We start from the raw sequence: 19,384 nt of genomic DNA, 5'->3' as shown, positions 1-19,384 counted from the left end.
CACTGCACATCACTCTGAACACACCATCCCCACTGTCAAATATGGTGGTGGCAGCATCATGCTCTGGGGGTGCTTCTCTTCAAAAGGGACAGGGAAGCTGGTCAGAGTTGATGGGAAGATGGATGGAGCCAAATACAGGGCAATCTTGGAAGAAAACCTCTTGGAGTCTGCAAAAGACTTGAGACTGGGGCGGAAGCTCACCTTCCAGCAGGACAACTACCCTAAACATAAAGCCAGGGCAACAATGGAATGGCCCAGTCAAGGTCCAGATCTAAATCCAATCGAGAATCTGTGGCAAGATCTGAAAACTGCTGTTCACAAACGCTGTCCATCTAATCTGACTGAGCTGGAGCTGTTTTGCAAAGAAGAATGGGCAAGGATTTCAGTCTCTAGATGTGCAAAAGCTGGTAGAGACATACCCTAAAAGACTGGCAGCTGTTATTGCAGCAAAAGGTGGTTCTACAAAGTATTGACTCAGGGGGCTGAATAATTACGCACACCCCACTTTGCAGTTATTTATTTATTTTAAATGTTTGGAATCATGTATGATTTTCGTTCCACTTCTCACGTGTACACCACTTTGTATTGGTCTTTCATGTTGAATTCCAATAAAATTGATTCAGGTTTGTGGCAGTAATGTGACAAAATGTGGAAAACTTCAAGGGGGCCGAATACTTTTGTAAACTACTGTATGTGGCAATGTCTTGTTATATACCTGTCCATTGCTTAAAGCCATTATGTCTAACCCAGTCCACTGCCCTGGTAAGAGCTGCCACATAGCAATAATATGTTAACTGCCAGACCTCCATTCTGCTTGGGCCTATACATGTTATCTCTCTTAATTCTGGGTTTTCTTTTCCAGATACACTTATTAAAAGTAGATTGTGCTTGCTGCAAGAAATACCCTGGGGTTGGTACTGGGAGAGTCTGAAACAGGTACAGCAGCCTGGGCATAATGTTCATTTTTATGACTACGATTCAGCCCAGCCAGAAAAGTTGGGGAAGTTCCAACTTTTTAAGATCTGCTCTGGGTTGCACTCACTTTTGTTGCCAACAACTTGCAGCAAAGATGATAAGAGGTTTCTTGAAAATGCAACATAAAAGGCTGTCACTCTCTACAGTGTATTCCATCTGTGCTCAGGAAGAAAAATGCTCTACTCTGTGGTTTAGCTCTTTAAGTATGGAATTTATATTCAGTAACCAAGCATAAACTGTTCTCTCGACTATAGGCAGCACACCTTCCATGATGGTGGCCAATGCTACTGGCTGAGGGACCTGGCTGGAACCAACAATGAGCATCTGAATGAGCAAAGAAACAGGTTGAAGTGGGTAATGCTGGATGTACTTTGGGAGATAAAAATACAAGATGGCAGACAAACCACTTTCCTCTACATTTCACCCAATTTTAGGTTTGGGTGTCTGTAGCTTTAAAGGTAAGTTAGAACAGGTGTATTCCCCTCATAGAATGAGCTGTGTATTCGCTGATATTTACCTCTTCAGCTGTCCCAGAAGGATCAGGTTTGGTGCTGTGCCGGTCAGTGTGGCCGTTCCTCCAATGCTTGCAGAGTATGGTATGGAGATCAGGAAGGCCTTCCAGACTCTGTTTTGATAGTCCCTTTCTTTCCCCGCATCCTTCTCTCCAGCCACATCAATAGAAACCTCCATCTTCTCAGGCAGATCTTTCCTGTACAGGAATAGAGTGTCAGCCCACTGGTCTACTCAGAAATATCTCAACTGATACTGCTAAAGTCGTATAAATTAATCACTGGTGAAATCAGGAGGCTGCATCAGAAACCTGAATATGCCAGCTGCCTGGCTGTCATGTTGCTCCTCCACCTTCTGAATAACTCACCTAGAACAATTGTGCATGACACCTGGAACACCTGATAAGACTATTTCAAGTGAGACATTTATATAATTACTTAGATAGGCAGTTTGAGGTGGAGATTAACAATGGCAGATTCCATAGGCCGCATGCAATTTAAGGTACCTTAAATGCCAGATGACCCAGCACTGCTGTTCTGTGACGCATCTGCCCCAACCTGCTGAGATCACTGCTCTCTGCTGCGTCTTATTCAATCACTGAAAACTGGAGCCCCAGCAAAAACATCTGCAAAGTTCCTGATGGGGCTCCCCATTGACAAGGGAGGGAGGTGCTGATTGGTTATGACCTAGTACCAATGGGGAGCCCTTGTGTGAGGCTCCTCGATGCTTTTGCCTGCATAGTATTGCAGTGGGGAGAAAGGAGCAGCAGTTGGACATGAAGTCCTGGGGAGCAGCGGTGGGACATGAAGTCCCGGGGAGCAGCGGTGGAACAGGAAGTACTGGGAAGCAGCAGTGCGACAAGAAGTCCCGGGGAGAAGCTGTGGGACAGTAAGTCCCGGGGAGAAGCTGTGGGACAGTAAGTCCCGGGGAGAAGCTGTGGGACAGTAAGTCCCGGGGAGAAGCTGTGGGACGGTAAGTCCCGGGGAGAAGCTGTGGGACGGTAAGTCCCGGGGAGAAGCTGTGGGACGGTAAGTCCCGGGGAGAAGCTGTGGGACGGTAAGTCCCGGGGAGAAGCTGTGGGACGGTAAGTCCCGGGGAGAAGCTGTGGGACGGTAAGTCCCGGGGAGACGCTGTGGGACAGTAAGTCCCGGGGAGAAGCTGTGGGACGGTAAGTCCCGGGGAGAAGCTGTGGGACGGTAAGTCCCGGGGAGAAGCTGTGGGACGGTAAGTCCCGGGGAGAAGCTGTGGGACGGTAAGTCCCGGGGAGAAGCTGTGGGACGGTAAGTCCCGGGGAGAAGCTGTGGGACGGTAAGTCCCGGGGAGAAGCTGTGGGACGGTAAGTCCCGGGGAGAAGCTGTGGGACGGTAAGTCCCGGGGAGAAGCTGTGGGACGGTAAGTCCCGGGGAGAAGCTGTGGGACGGTAAGTCCCGGGGAGAAGCTGTGGGACGGTAAGTCCCGGGGAGAAGCGGTGGGACGGGAAGTCCCGGGGAGAAGCGGTGGGACGGGAAGTCCCGGGGAGCAGCGGTGGGACGGGAAGTCCCGGGGAGCAGCGGTGGGACAGGAAGTACTGGGACGCAGCGGTGGGTCAGGAAGTCCCATGGAGGAGCAGTGGGTCAGGAAGTCCCGGCGAGCAGCGGTAGGACAGGAAGTCCCGGGGAGCAGCGGTGGGACAGGAAGTCCCGGGGGAGCAGCGGTGGGACAGGAAGTCCCGGGGAGCAGCGGTGGGACAGGAAGTCCCGGGGGAGCAGCGGTGGGACAGGAAGTCCCGGGGAGCAGCGGTGGGACAGGAAGTCCCGGGGGAGCAGCGGTGGGACAGGAAGTCCCGGGGGAGCAGCGGTGGGACAGGAAGTACTGGGACGCAGCGGTGGGTCAGGAAGTCCCATGGAGGAGCAGTGGGTCAGGAAGTCCCGGCGAGCAGCGGTAGGACAGGAAGTCCCGGGGAGCAGCGGTGGGACAGGAAGTCCCGGGGAGCAGCGGTGGGACAGGAAGTCCCGGGGGAGCAGCGGTGGGACAGGAAGTCCCGGGGAGCAGCGGTGGGACAGGAAGTCCCGGGGGAGCAGCGGTGGGACAGGAAGTCCCGGGGGAGCAGCGGTGGGACAGGAAGTACTGGGACGCAGCGGTGGGTCAGGAAGTCCCATGGAGGAGCAGTGGGTCAGGAAGTCCCGGCGAGCAGCGGTAGGACAGGAAGTCCTGGGAAAGAGCGGTGGGACAGGAAGTCCCGGGGGAGCAGCGGTGGGACAGGAAGTACTGGGGAGCAGCAGTGGGTCAGGAAGTCCCATGGAGGAGCAGTGGGTCAGGAAGTCCCGGCGAGCAGCGGTGGGACAGGAAGTCCCAGGGAGCAGCGGTGGAACAGGAAGTCCCGGGGAGCAGCGGTGGGACAGGAAGTCCCGGGGAGCAGCGGTGGGACAGGAAGTCCCAGGGAGCAGCGGTGGGACAGGAAGTCCCGGGGAGCAGCGGTGGGACAGGAAGTCCCCGGGGAGCAGCGGTGGGACAGGAAGTCCCAGGGAGCAGCGGTGGGACAGGAAGTCCCGGGGAGCAGCGGTGGGACAGGAAGTCCCCGGGGAGCAGCGGTGGGACAGAAAGTCCCCGGGGAGCAGCGGTGGGACAGGAAGTCCCGGGGAGCAGCGGTGGGACAGGAAGTCCCGGGGAGCAGCGGTGGGACAGGAAGTCCCGAGGAACAGCGGTGGGACAGGAAGTCCTGAGGAACAGTGGTGGGACAGGAAGTACTAGGGAGCAGCAGTGGGACAGGAAGTACTAGGGAGCAGCAGTGGGTCAGGAAGTCCCAGGGAGGAGCAGTGGGTCAGGAAGTCCCGGTGCGCAGCAGTGGGACAAGAAGTCCTGGGAAAGAGCGGTGGGATAGGAAGTCCCGGGGAGCAGCGGTGGGGCAGGAAGTCCCGGGGAGCAGCGATGGGGCAGGAAGTCCCGGGGAGCAGCGATGGGGCAGGAAGTCCCGGGGAGCAGCGATGGGGCAGGAAGTCCCGGGGAGCAGCGATGGGGCAGGAAGTCCCGGGGAGCAGCGATGGGGCAGGAAGTCCCGGGGAGCAGCGATGGGGCAGGAAGTCCCGGGGAGCAGCGGTGGGGCAGGAAGTCCTGGGGAGCAGCTGTGGGACAGGAAATCGCAGAGAGCAGCAGTGGGACAATAAGTACCAGGGACAGGGGGCAGTGGGACAGAAAATCCTAGGGAGGAATGGTGGGGCAGGCAGTCCCGGGGAGCAGCCGCGTTGCAGCATATGATGGTGCGGAGGGTGCTTGGCAGAGTTGCAGGAGAGAGCCAGACAGGAGCAGCAGCAGCAGCAATAAGCAGTGGGGTCTTTCAGCAGGGACACAACAAGCAACATTAAAGGAGAAGACTGAAGTCACATAAGATAAAAATAATTATTATTAATAATAATAATGCCCTACCACATTATTATTATGTATTTATATAGCACTGACATCTTCTGCAGCACTTTACAGAGTACATAGTCCTGTCACTGACTGTCCTCAGAGGAGTCTCACAGTCTAATCCTACCATAGTTTTAGTTTTATGTCCTACCAAATTATTATATACAGTGGCTTGCAAAAAGTATTCGGCCCCCTTGAAGCGTTCCACATTTTGTCACAATACTGCCACAAACATGCATCAATTGTATTGGAATTCCACGTGAAAGGCCAATACAAAGTGGTGTACATGTGAGAAGTGGATCGAAAATCATACATCATTCCAAACATTTTTTTACAAATAAATAACTGCAAAGTGGGGTGTGCGTAATTATTTGGCCCCCTAAGTTAATACTTTGTAGAACCACCTTTTGCTGCAATTACAGTTTGCCCTGTATTTGGCTCCATCCATCTTCCCATCAACTCTGACCAGCTTCCCTGTCCCTGCTGAAAAGATGCACCCCCGAGCATGATGCTGCCACCACCATATTTGACCGTGGGGATGGTGTGTTCAGAGTGACGTGCAGTGTTATTTTTCCGCCACACATAGCGTTTTGCATTTTGGCCAAAAAGTTCCATTTTGGTCTTATCTGACCAGAGCACCTTCTTCCACATGGTTGCTGTGTCCCCCACATGGCTTGTGGCAAACTGCAAACGGGACTTCTTATGCTTTCTGTTAACAATGCCTTTCTTCTTGCCACTCTTCCATAAAGGCCAACTTTGTACAGTGCATGACTAATAGTTGTCCCACAGAGTCTCCCACCTGAGCTGTAGATCTCTGCAGCTCGTCCAGAGTCACCATGGGCCTCTTGACTTCATTTCTGATCAGTGCTCTCCTTGTTCGTCTGTGAGTTTAGGCGGATGGCCTTGTCTTGGTAGGTTTACAGTTGTGCCATACTCCTTCCATTTCTGAATGATCGCTTGAACAGTGCTCCGTGGGATGTTCAAGGCTTTGGAAATCTTTTTGTAGCCTAAGCCTGCTTTAAATTTCTCAATAACTTGATCCCTGACCTGTCTTGTGTGTGCTTTGGACTTCACGGTGTTGTTGCTCCCAATATTCTCTTAGACAACCTCTGAGGCCCTCACAGAGCAGCTGTATTTGTACTGACATTAGATTACACACAGGTGCACTCTATTTAGTCATTAGCACTCATCAGGCAATGTCTATAGGCAACTGACTGCACTCAGATCAAAGGGGGCCGAATAATTATGCACACCCCACTTTGCAGTTTTTTACTTGTAAAAAATGTTTGGAATCATGTATGATTTTCATTCCACTTCTCACGTGTAAACCACTTTGTATTGGTCTATCATGTGGAATTCCAATAAAATTGATTCATGTTTGTGGCAGTAATATGACAAAATGTGGAAAACTTCAAGGGGGCCGAATACTTTTGCAACCCACTGTATTTATATAGCACAGACATTTTGCGCAGTATTGTACAGAGATAGAGACCAGCACCATCTGAGTAATATTAACGCTCTTATTTGACAAAAAGACACATTGACATAATAAACATACAAAGTTTCGGAGAGATTACCTCCTTTCACAAGTAGATGTCAGTGCCTAATGTGACACAACATTCAGCGAGTTTAAATAGCATAACAGCATGGAGAACAAACCAATCACATTATTACTAAGCGTTTACTAACCGTAGGAGGAGACACAACAAAAGGATACCATTTGTATCACAATTGAATATACGGTACACAGTGGTGAGATTGCTGAAGCTGTACATTGTAATTGGCATATTTTAAACTTATACTTGAAACTTATACTTAGGGATAAGCTGGTTTGTGCAGATCTGAGTTCTGATCGTACACTACAGCCTCTCTCTAACCGTCCTAATGGCACCTATCCTTGCATGAATTGCATCAATTGCAATAGTGTTATTAAGGGACCAGTGGTTAGACATCCAGATTTGGGGACATCATACAAAATTCAGGGACAATTTGACTGCAATTCTAGATTTATTGTTTATGTTCTAAAATGTCCATGTGGGCTTCTATATGTGGGCCAAACGACCTAGCCTATCAAGTCTAGACTAGCAGCACATAAAAGTACTATTCGAAGTAAATGCAGCAAATTATCTGTCCCATTTCATTTTATACAAGCAGGTCATACAGTAAGCCAACTCAGGTTCCAAATTCTAGAACAAGAGGTGGCAATAGGTTGAGAAGGTTATTATACAGGGAGGCAGTCTGGATCAAAAGATTAGATATGCTAGTACCCCGGGATATGAATAGGGAATAGGACATGCAGCCATTTATATGATCTATTATATTATTTTGTAGCTTTTCTAACTTATGTTGTGTTGTTATTAACTCTGCGCTTTTCCCTTCTTCTTGTTGGATTGTATCCCCCCAGAAGATCTACCAACCTTAGTTCATGCCTTCATTTCATCTTGACTGGACTACTGCAATGCTATTTACACTGGCCTTCCAAAAAAAGGACTTGTACCGCCTAGAGCTGATACAGAATACTGCTGCCAGACTGCTAACCAACCAACCTCGTCACTGCCACATAACGCCAGTCCTGCACTCCATTCACTGGCTACCTATAAAATGGAGGGTCCTATTATTCAAGATCAGCCTCCTGACATTTAAGTCACTAAATAATCTGGGCCCTGGATACATGAAAGAAATGTTACAGCTGCGTAGCAATCCCCGCATTCTCAGATCCACAGGTTCTAATAATCTAGTCATACCAAGAGTCCACTTGGAAACTTTTGGTCTCAGAGCCAGAGTGTCATGCTGCTCCTACGTTTTGGAACTCCTTACCTCAGCAGATCAGGAAAGCTCCATCCCTGGACATGTTTAAATCCAGACTGAAAACCCACCCATTCATTTTGGCATTTGCAGAAATATAACTTTTGTTGTGTGAATACTTCATCCTTCAAGCGCTTTGAGTCCTATGGGAGAAAAGCGCTATAGAAATGTTATTGTTGTTATTTTTATCCTGATCTGCACGCGGAGATTGGGGGTGGCTCTTGCGGCATAGCACCGGTGTTGCGACCACATGGGCGGTTTGTTTACATTCCGCCCACGTGGACTGCTTATGATGTTTTGACCTCAGGGGGTGGTAATCTCTGCCGCTCTCACAGCCATCTGGTCCGCCTCTACCTTGAGGCAGTACCAGAGTGATGTCATCCGAGACTCGGGCTTATTGGTCGGCATCTACACGCGGAGGGCTGCGGTGTCGGCGACGCCTCCAGCTTCTTGCAGTGCATTCTGGGTTATTTCATGTCCGCTAACATTTACATATTACGAGTAAAGTTCCTCATCAATTCCACTGTGGGTTGCGGACAGGGGATTGGACGCCATAGGCGCTTAGTAATGTGATTGGTTTGTTCTCCATGCTGTTATGCTATTTAAATTCGCTGAATGTTATGTCACATAAGACACAGACATCTACTTGAGAAAGCAGGTAATCCCTCCAAAACGTATGTTTAGTTTGTCAATGTGTCTTTTTATCAAATAAAAGAGCATTATACTACTCAGATGGTGCAGGTCTCTACACTGTTTCTATATTTATATAGCACTGACATCAGAGGAGCTCACAATCCAATCCTACCATAGTCATAGTCTAATGTCCTACCATATAATTATTATCAACAATATTTTGAAAGCGCTATTGTGGTAATAGTAGGGCAAAAGGTAAATTAATAAAAGCAATTATTAAAAGCCTCAGAAATCCTAAGGTTTCATATAAATGCAACTTTCTATTGTTCAGTCCACTGAGTATATTTAAAACAATGTCCTTCGGTACAGGTGCGATTCCGTGTCAGCCATGGCAGATTGTTTGCAGAATTCCCAGTTTACAAGATAGCGCTCAACTGTGTCCTTAATCCACCACCATACACCCCGTGAGGGATTGAACTCACCCAGCACGTTTGACCACTGTCAGACTGGTCAATGAGCGCCCAGCAATGTGCGACTCCTGCACTTTAGGGTTGCCAACTCCTCTTAAATCACGGTGTCCTGAGTGGTGTATGCTGATTGATGCGTACCTCACATGAAGAAAAAAGCTACCATAGCGTAATTCAGAATAAAAATGTTAAGTTTTATTATAAGGTTGCACTCACAGTTTAGTTGCGGATAGTTAGGCACAGAGTTTGAAACTAGCTCTCCCCCGTTGTCTCCCAGGTAGGCTAGAAGGTGTAGTCCCGCTCTCGCTGCTACTTCCGCATCAGCGTGGTTTCCTGGACGTCCGGCAAGCTCCACCCTACACGTTTCGTCACTACGAGTGACTCATCAGGTGAGGTACGCATCAATCAGCATCCACCACTCAGGACACCGTGATTTAAGAGGAGTTGGCAACCCTAAAGTGCAGGAGTCGCACATTGCTGGGCGCTCATTGACCAGTCTGACAGTGGTCAAACGTGCTGGGAGAGTTCAATCCCTCACGGGGTGTATGGTGGTGGATTAAGGACACAGTTGAGCACTATCTTGTAAACTGGGAATAGAATTATTTAGTATTATCTAGTCCTACCATAGTCATATGTAGAGATGGTCCAAACTGTTCGCCTGCGGACATCATCTGTTTAATTTGCGTCCGTTTGCGAACTTATGGCATGTTCGACCCACCCCCTATACATTATAATGGAGCCAGAAATTGACTCCTCACTCCAGAGTCAGCAGACACATGTCCACACTGTGTGATGCCTGGAGAACAGCACCTCAGGTATATGGAACCTGACTTAAGGCCAGTGCCAAGTCTCGGCCGGAATGCTCATTCGGCCCTGGTAACGTCCACTTTTTAAATAACGAGACGGCACATTACTGACTGCAAATCAATTACTGTGTATTGCGGAACAAGTACATGCAGCAGACACATGGCAGCCAATCAGCTATCCCTCCCACCTGGACCACCCGCGCACCTATCAGAAAGCCAGCACAGCAGCCATTATGCAGTCTGTGTTTGGCTTCTGTGCTAGGCAGATCAGGGAGAATGTGTTGTGACAGGGAGAGAGTTAGGTAGGCCTGTGTTCTGTGTCATCGGTGTAGATTCTTGCTGCTACCACAGTGTCCTGATCTGCTAATAGCCCTTCTTAGGGCTGGTACATTGTTTTTCTTCCTATTGTATAGCTATTCTGTGTGTCCAGTACACAAGTATGCGGCTGTAGACCGAAGGCACCTAATATCCACTACTGCCCTGCATAAGGCCTCACTGGCAGGGCCTATATTTTGAGGTGATTGTTGCACATAGCATAAACCTGTCACCTGACAGGCATTGTCTGGTTATACAATTCACCAGAGCGCTTAATGCTAGTGTGTTGGGGAATAGCACCCCGTATCATATGCCAACATATAAGACTAGGAGGGAGGAGGACTCTCACTGGGACCTCCGATGCGGTACCTCTCAGCTGGATATGTGGACAAAGGTGGTGACAATTGGTACATTTCCTTATAAACAAAACATCCATTTAAAGACACCTTCAAGGATGAACATAAGACTGAGCACAGCTTTTACTCTTTCACAAATCAAGTTGTATGAAACCCGACATGTTGGTGAATTTATGTGAGAAATAATAACTAGAGGTTGAACTTACTCTTCAGTTCGGGTCAGCAGCTGTAGTTCTGTTGGCACCGGGTGCAATTTGTTTTCTGGTGCTGCCACTGAAATAAAGAATAATGAACAAATTACATCCACATGTCACATCTGGTGCCATTAAAATACTATAAATCCCCATTCGCTCTTATACTTCTGAGGTAACATGCTTCACCTGCTGGTGAAGCTGCAATTACCTGGGCCAGCCTCAACCTTCACTGATTTATTGTTGGGCCTTTCTCCAAAGAGGCTCTTCAAAATAGCATTTGCAATGGGCAGCATCATGGCAGTGGATGCAGTATTACTCAACCACATGGACAGGAACGCTGTGGTCATCATCATCCCAAGAATAAGCCTAGAAGAAGGAAATAGAAAAGAAAGTTTACAATGCCAGGCAGCTGCTCCAAAGCCAACTATATTATAGAGCCTCATTGCTGCTGCAAAGACAACAATATCATAGAACAACGTCTTGGGTAAGATAATGTATCAGCGCTAAGATAATGTATCAGCGCTGTGTACACCTGTCTCTTACAACAGGTGAATGCTCTGCACAGTCGACTAGCGGTGCTCGTAATAAGTCAATTACGATTAGGTAATTAAGATGTCATGTAATTTTTTTGCATTTACACTTTGGGATTGTGGAATTGTGGATTGTAATCATGCCTGTAATTATGCAATTACGCGTAATTTACGCGTACATGTGTAAAAAATTTTTTGCATCTATTTGCATTTTTTACATTAATGTCACTGGCCGCAGATTTTTGCGGTTAGTAGGAACGCCCCCATTCGTGCTAGAAACACCAAATTCTAAGGGTATGTGGAGGAGGATAATGGGTACAAGAAGTTAATAGCAAAGCCCCTGTCAATGCTAGAAACACCAAATTTGCAGAGTATGTTAAGAAGAACAGTGGGAACAGGAGGAATTTTATTTTTCAAAAAGACCTATACCAGCCCGCATGGTCTACGATATGGGGGGGGGGGGCTGCGAGAGAGGGGCGGCTAACCTGAGTTTCAGTGAATGTGTGGCCTGACTGAATATATAATTATGATAATGATATACGGTATGTTACCTCGCAGGCTGCACGCCTACCAGCATGAGGACCTTCAGGGCAATGCGTCTGTGCAGATTCCACTCTTCGATAGCTGCAGCCATGAGGAGCCCGCTCAGGAACAGGAAGTTGGTGTCCAGGAAAAACTGTGGGCAGACCTTACTGGATGGCAGGATTCCCATAAAAGGGAAGAGGACAATGGGGAGCATGGCAGTAACAGCGAGGGGCAGAGCTTCTGTGCACCAGTAGAACGCCATCAGCAGGACCACAAACAGGCATTTCCCTTCCTACAAACAGAAAGAAACGTCAACCATGTTCAAACCATACAAATCATTTTTTACCAGAAAATTCATAAAAAGCCTTTAGTTTAATTTATAAAGTGCCAACATATCTCTCCTCCCCCGCGCCCCCCCCCCCCCCCCCCCAAAAAAAAAAAACCAGTAGAAAAAAAATACAAAAATGCAAAAATTGCAGGATACATAATACAGACAATGAAATACACGGAATATAGATAGTGTAACACAATACAGATTGGTAGACATAGTAATCCCAGTGAGATTATGAGGAACACATATCCCATTACCCAGGTACCCAGCCAATCACAGAGCATCTATTTATATCTCTAACCCAGATCACCGCCAATCACAGAGCATCTATTTATATCCCATCACCCAGGTCACAAGCCAATCACAGAGCATCTATTTATATCCCATCACCAAGGTCACCAGCCAATCACAGTACATCTATTTATATCCCATCACCAAGGTCACCAGCCAATCGCAGTGCATCTATTTATATACAGTGGCCAGATTTTGTGGACGAAAAATGTGGTGGCTGCGCCGCGCCAAAAAATGGACGTGGCCATGACATTCTATGGGCGGAGCTAACGTAATGATGTAACAGCGAGGCATAAGAAAGCAGTGTTTACGCCGTGATGTGGTCAAACGAGGATTCGCATCATGGGTGTGCAGAAACTGTGTGATGCTATTTAATAGTATACCATAACCCCAAAGCAGCAAACATAGCCAACTGTGACCATTAAATAATAAATGCAGCAACAGTTACCCCAGACACCGTAAAAAAAACGCAATGGGCAACATGTCAGCACAAAATAAACGTATTACGGGCAACATGTCAGCACAAAATAAACGTATTGTGGGCAACATTTCAGCACAAAATAAACATATTGCGGGCAACATTTCAGCACAAAATAAACGTATTGCGGGCAACATGTCAGCACAAAATAAACGCATTGCGGGCAACATGTCAGCACAAAATAAACGCATTGCGGGCGACATTTCAGCACAAAATAAACGCATTGCGAGCAACATGTTAGCACAAAATAAACGCATTGCGGGCAACATTTCAGCACAAAATAAACGCATTGCGGACAACATGTTAGCACAAAATAAACGCATTGCGGGCAACATGTCAGTACAAAATAAACTCAAAGCGGGCAAACATTTCACCAGAAAATAAACGCAAAGCGGGCAAACATTTCGCCAGAAAAGAAACGCAATGCGGGCAAACATTTCCCCAGAAAAGAAACGCAATGCCGGCAAACATTTCCCCAGAAAAGAAACGCAATGCGGGCAAGCATTTCACCAGAAAAGAAACACAATGTGGGCAAACATTTCACCAGAAAAGAAACACAATGCGGGCAAACATTTCACCAGAAAAGAAACAATGCGGGCAAACATTTCACCTGGAAAAGAAAGCATTTACTCACCTGGCAGAAGTCTCCGGCCTCTGGCGCGCTGCTCCCGGGACCACCTTCCTCCTGCTCGTCTCCCGCGCTGACAGGGCTACGGCAAGATGGCACCCAAAGCCCTGTACTGGAGACACAAATAGTCTCCAGTACAGGGCTTCGGCAGCCATCTTGCCGTAGCCCTGCTTGCCTGCCGGTGTCGGAACACCGGAAGGCAATAAGGAGGCTGGAGCGGGGCTGCAGGCAATGAACTGGCACGGCGTCTATAGACGCCGCTGCCAGTTCATGAGGATACAGTGACCAGAGTCCCGAGGCCGGGACGTCCCGCTGCTTAAAGCGGGACGTTTCCCGGGACCTCATGCTGCCTGGGACAGCGGACCCGAATCCGGGACGCGTCCCGGGCAATCCGGGACGTCTGGTCACTCTAGATATATACACCTGGCTACATATACTGGGGATATATACACCTGGCTACATATACTGGGGATATGTAGCCATAAATGGATCCACAATAACCCAGGTAGAGTCATTCAAGTTTCTTGGGTCCACGATCTCACACAACCTAAAATGGGATAACAATACGGCCACTATTGTCAAGAAAGCGCAACAGAGGATGTACCATCTACGGCAGCTAAAAAAGTTTGGCCTACCTCAAAATTTAATAGTGCAGTTCTACACTGCAATTATTGAATCCACCATAACATCATCTATGACTGTATGGTTGGTTCGGCTCCTGCTCAGCATTAGAAAAGGGGAGGCTGCAGCACATCATCCGAACAGCGGAAAGGATAATTGGCTGTAGCTTACCTTCCCTGCAAGATCTTTACGCTAGCAGGTGCAGAAAGAGAACAACCAAAATTGCCTCTGACCTCTCACCCAGCTCACTCCATCTTCCAGCGCATGCCTTCAGGAGTAAGATTCCGGTCAATCGCTACCAAAACCTCCAGACACAGGAACAGCTTTTTTCCTCAAGCGGTAGCCATACTTAATGCTGAACCACGCTAGAGCTGCTAGGATTTGATAGTAATCCTCACAGAACTGTATATGAACAATTCTCACATTGCTTACTGCCACTATACTTGCATAAATGTCCTTGACTTGTAATATACACACTGTCTGTCCTTGTATTGTTTTTGTTTGCGTTTGTTAAGCAACTGCCAAGACAAATTCCTTGTAGGTGCAAACTTACTTGCGAAATAAAATTGATTCTGATTCTGATATATACACCTGGCTACATATACTGGGGACAGCAATACACCTGGCTACATATACTGGGGATATGTACACCTGGCTACATATACTGGGGACAGCTATACACCTGACTACTTATATTGGGGACACTGGCTGTCTGTCCTTATGTGCATTTACTGGTGAAAGCCTGTATGTCATTACATGCATTAGCAGTGAAACACTGTCTCTTATGTGCATTTAGTGGTGAAACGCTGTCTCTTATGTGCATTTACTGGTGAAACCGAACGCTGTCTCTCATTACATGCATTTACTGGTGAAAGGCTGGCTGTCATTACATGCATTTAGTGGTGAAACAATATCTCTCATTACGTGCATTTACTGGTGAAACGCTGTCTCTCATTACGTACATTTCCTGCGGAAACGCTGTCTGTCATTACGTGCATTTACTGGTGAAAGGTTATCTCTCATTACATGCATTTACTAGGGAAACGCTGTCTGTCATTATGTGCATTTACTGGTGAAACACTGTCTCTCATTACATGCATTTACTGGTGAAAGGCTGTCTGTCATTACGTGCATTTACTGGGGAAATGCTGTCTGTCATTATGTGCATTTACTTCATAATTTTTTATGTAACTACATTAGCTGGTATAACTACATTAGTTAGCCCCGCCCACATGCCATCTTGACCACGCCCATTTTTTCACCATTTCATCATCCCTGATGCCCCTACCCATTTTTGACTCCCCCCTCATATGTGCCTGTCTAGAACCAGCTCTGGTACCAGGCATAAGTCCTGTCAGCAGGCCTGTCAATAATTTACCTTCTATGTGTAGAGTGAGTCCTGTAATCCACACAGAATGTACACAGCAGAGATTATGCAGAATACAGCCTTTACAATCTGCTTTCTTAGCAAACAATTTCACAAGGAAGGCAATGAAAGGAAAGGACAGAGTCTGACATGAAGTGACCAGAACATACTTTTAGAAAGATGCATGGGGCTTTATTCACAAAGCGGTGCTAACTGTTAGCACGCCTGTGAAAACCCCCTTAGCACGTCTAAACAAGCTTTTCGCGTGCAAAACTTTATGCGCACAAAACTTTACGCGCGCAAAGTTAGCGCGCGATCTGATTGAGAAATCCGGTACTAACCTACTTAGCACCCTGGTTAGCATGTCTAAAGACTTTAGACGTGCTAAGTAGGTTAGCACCGCTTTGTGAATCAAGCCCATAATGTGTATATATGATCATACCATACCAGACTAGATCTCTGGAAGGACACAGCGTGGAGTATTTTAGGGACAATCTGAGTGTTATGTCAGAAATGGTGCTATTTGTGGGTTTTGTATTTTTGTATAATCCGTGTGGAAGTTTTATATTCCGTGTCTTCATGTCTGGTTAAGTCACTTCCTCTTTCCTATTCTCCACCTGCTTCTTCTGCATGTATTGTGAGGTTTGCTTTATGGATGTTTAGTACTAATAAATGTTAATACATTTTTTTTTACCTGTAAAATATTAAATATCCTATGTCAGTGATGGCTAACCTTGGCACTCCAGCTCTGGTGGAACTACAAGTCCCATGAGGCATTGCAATACTCTGACAGCTCTAAGCATAACTCGGGGAGCAGAGGCATGATGGGATTTGTAGTTTTGTCACAGCTGGAGTGCCAAGTTAGCCATCACTATCCTATGTAATAATCCTTGTGTCTCTGCATCCGCCTGTGTCTGTGCGTTTTGCCCTGTGCATGCGTGGTGGCATGCGGGCAGACTTGGGACAGCAGAGTAGGACGGGTGAAGGGGGGCGGGTGTTTGCGCACGTCACATTGTGTGGCAGGAGCACGGCCGTTGTGTGGTCGGGGGAGGTTGGAGAAGGGGGGGGGGGGGGCGAATCGAGGCCAAGCCCTAGCACCAGTTTTTAAATGGTCGGGCTTATAATTTGTTGTAAAAAAAAGGTTAAGTGATCTCACATGTTGGTTTGACTCACAGTCTTTGTTTATAATAAGATATGATTACTTATCAGCCATTGAATCTGAGGAATGATACTGTACATTCCTACTCCAAACACAAAATATGTAAGAAAATACATACTGGCTAATCCTTACCCATGCCCCCACTGTCAGGGCTTACAATGCAGAGGTGGAATGATCCAGGTACAGACTACACGATCAAGCAGGAGACGGGATCTCACCCAGGGGGGTCTTCCAAAGAGGTGACGGCCCTGACGGGGGGGGGGGGGGGAGGGGCATACACCCCGAGGCCAAATCGATTTTAAAAGTTACAACAGGAAAAAAGTATTCATTTAAATGCAGTAAAAGAGTTAACGTATCAACCTATCACTAGTGTAAATTTACTGTACATATATCAAAATAAAGAGCATGAATATCATGATGGGGTGTCCAGGGGGGTCCGTATGCAGAGTGTACAGACCCCCTGGAAACCCCATGGAAAATGTGGCAACGCTTTGGCCAGGGATCACTATACCAGCCGCAACATGACTGTGTAACGATCCCTGGAAACTTTACCTATATTTTGGACCTTAATTTTTTTTCATTCAGAGTGTAGGAAATAAAAGGAAAAAAATGATGTGGGATCCCCGATCTCCCAAGCTTCTTTAACCTTTTGTCCCCCATGCAGGCTGTGATAGCCAGAAAGAGGAGCCCCCGGCCATGTGGGGCTTTGCACCTTGAGCTATACCAGCCCGCAAGGTCATGCCTCCCCCTCTCCCCCAGAGACCTTGTCCAATCCATGAACAAGGGTTCTTCCCACCTCCAGTGCACCAGGAGGAGGTGGGGGCCCAACGACGATGCCTTAAAGGGGACCCGGAGATACCAGCCCCCTCCCCAGGAGAAATTAGTATAGGGGTACATAATACTCCTTTTTCCATTTCCACAAAAGAAATAAAAACACAACAAAAAGGAATTTATTGTTAATTAATGATGAATAATTACCATTTAATTAATGCTCCCACGCCAATAGCCTTGGAAATGTTCCCAAGCCAATATCCTGTATGAGCTTGATTGAAGATCCCCGCCGCTCCCCACTGCAGCAGTAACTATACGAAGTATAGCTAGAACATAAGCATCTTCAAATTTAACTCCAAGGCTCCTCATTGGTCTATTAACAGAGCAATCTGGAGGATTCCATTGGTCTGTTAATAGTCTGGTCTGTTTGTTTCCAAAAACTATTTTATTTGAAACTATTTTATTTGATACAACCATTGAGGCAGTCAGCCACCTACTACAGATCTCCCATACCATTACCTCCCCCCTTGACCCCATCCCTTCTGATTTATTCCATCCTCACTTCCTGGATTTGGCCCCAGTCCTCTCTACCCTGTTTAAAGTGTAACTGTCGGGCATAAAATCAAAAGTAAATTATTATTTTTATCTGGTAAACCAGTAATAAGGATGCTAGCCAGGCCATTCAAATGTTAAAATCACTATTACTTTTCTTGTTGATAAATGATCATTCCCCAGTTTCCCTGACTTATTTGGTACACACAAAATTTGGTACACAAAAAGGAAGTTGCAGTTCATGCTGGGTTGTCTTTTCGCTTCTCTATTTCCCCTCAGACTCTGAAGTCTCATAAAATTCACTTTATTTTAAAAATCTTTTTTACATCACTGCCCTAACTAAAACGCTGCATCCCCGCGGCTGAACACTAACTAATTTCCCCGGGGCACACTGCAGGGAGCGCTTCCGTGAGAGGCAGCTTTTGGCTGTAGCTCTACCTCTCCACACGTCTATCAGCACGGCTCGCCATCTCCGCCCCGCCCCTCTCAGTCTTCTTTCAAGGAGAGGGGTGGAGGAGAGGCGGAGATGGAGGCGGAGATACGTGTGGGCGTGCATGGAGGCAGAGCTGCGGCTGAAAGCTCTGCCTCCTCGAGCAGCAAAATCCACGACCAAGAAAGTCGAGGATTTTGCGGGGGGAAGTTAGGGGGGAGTTTGGGGAGAATATACTTAGTGTTCAGCCGCGGTGATGCAGCGTTTTAGTTAGGGCATTGATGTAAAAGATTTTTAAAATAAAAAGGTGAATTTTATGAGACTTCAGAGTCTCTTTAACTAATGCTGCCTGATTGGCTGAAGCCTCTTTCCCTCCTTTTTTTCCCCTCCCACACTTCTGTTCCTATCTGATTGGCTAGTATTTCTCATGCTGAGACAATGCACTTTCTATAGTGAAGGGCGGGCAAATCAGGCAGAGAAGACTTAGGGAGGAAATGACATCAGGATGGGCTTAAAAATAGCCAAAGTTAAAAATGGGAAATGAAAATCACGAAAATCAAAACATGGACAGTGCAATACATATGTTATGTAAGTAGAGCAAGTATTTATCTACTTATACTGTATATATGTTTTTTTCTGAGATAGTAAGGCTGATAGCTCCTCTTTAACCTCCCCCTATCCACAGGCACCTCCTTCCCCTCAGCCTTTAAGCAGGTCATTGTACTACCCCTGCTCAAGAAACCTTCCCTCAACCCCTCACTACCCTCCAACTACCGCCCTATCTCTCTCCTCCCCTTTGCCTCAAAACTCCTTGAGCGTCTGTTTCACAAATGCCTGACCCAGTACCTCAATGCCAACTCCCTGCTAGACCCACTGCAATCTGGATTTCGGCCTGCCCCACTCAACCGAAACAGCTCTCACCAAAGTGGTTAATGACCTCGCCTTAGCTAAAGCTAAAGGCAAATACTTCCCTACTCATCCAGTCCCTCAAATCCATGGGCATTTATGACCTTGCCCTGGTGCTCATCCTACCTCTCGAACCGCTCCTTCATGACCTCCTTCAAAGAGTCCTTATCCACCCCAAACACCTCTTGGTGGGAGTCCCCCAAGGCTCGGTCTTTCGCCCCCTACTGTTCTCCGTATACACTTCCTCCATTGGCAAGGTTATCTTCCCCATGGGTTTTAACCATCATCTGTATGCAGATGACACCCAGATCTACCTCCACACCCTAACCTTTCCACCACTACCATGTACTA

The 19,384-nt window shown here is 47.2% G+C and overlaps 1 protein-coding gene across 1 annotated transcript in view; it reads right to left on the bottom strand.

Moving 5' to 3' along the window:
- The window catches only part of SLC13A3 (solute carrier family 13 member 3), an 81,248-nt gene that overhangs the window by 40,417 nt on the left and 21,447 nt on the right, over positions 1 to 19,384 (bottom strand). Inside the window, exons 2-5 of the mRNA XM_068263875.1 lie at positions 11,527 to 11,792; positions 10,654 to 10,811; positions 10,458 to 10,524; positions 1,493 to 1,684 (exon numbers count right to left, since the gene is read on the bottom strand). Coding sequence (XP_068119976.1) covers positions 1,493 to 1,684; positions 10,458 to 10,524; positions 10,654 to 10,811; positions 11,527 to 11,792 — 683 coding nt within the window. The remainder of the gene's footprint in view (positions 1 to 1,492; positions 1,685 to 10,457; positions 10,525 to 10,653; positions 10,812 to 11,526; positions 11,793 to 19,384) is intronic.

This window comes from Hyperolius riggenbachi, chromosome 12 (genome assembly GCF_040937935.1).
Source record: "Hyperolius riggenbachi isolate aHypRig1 chromosome 12, aHypRig1.pri, whole genome shotgun sequence".
NCBI lineage: Eukaryota > Metazoa > Chordata > Amphibia > Anura > Hyperoliidae > Hyperolius > Hyperolius riggenbachi.
Note: the sequence above shows the minus strand (reverse complement) of the source record. Positions and strands in the feature narration are given on the sequence as shown.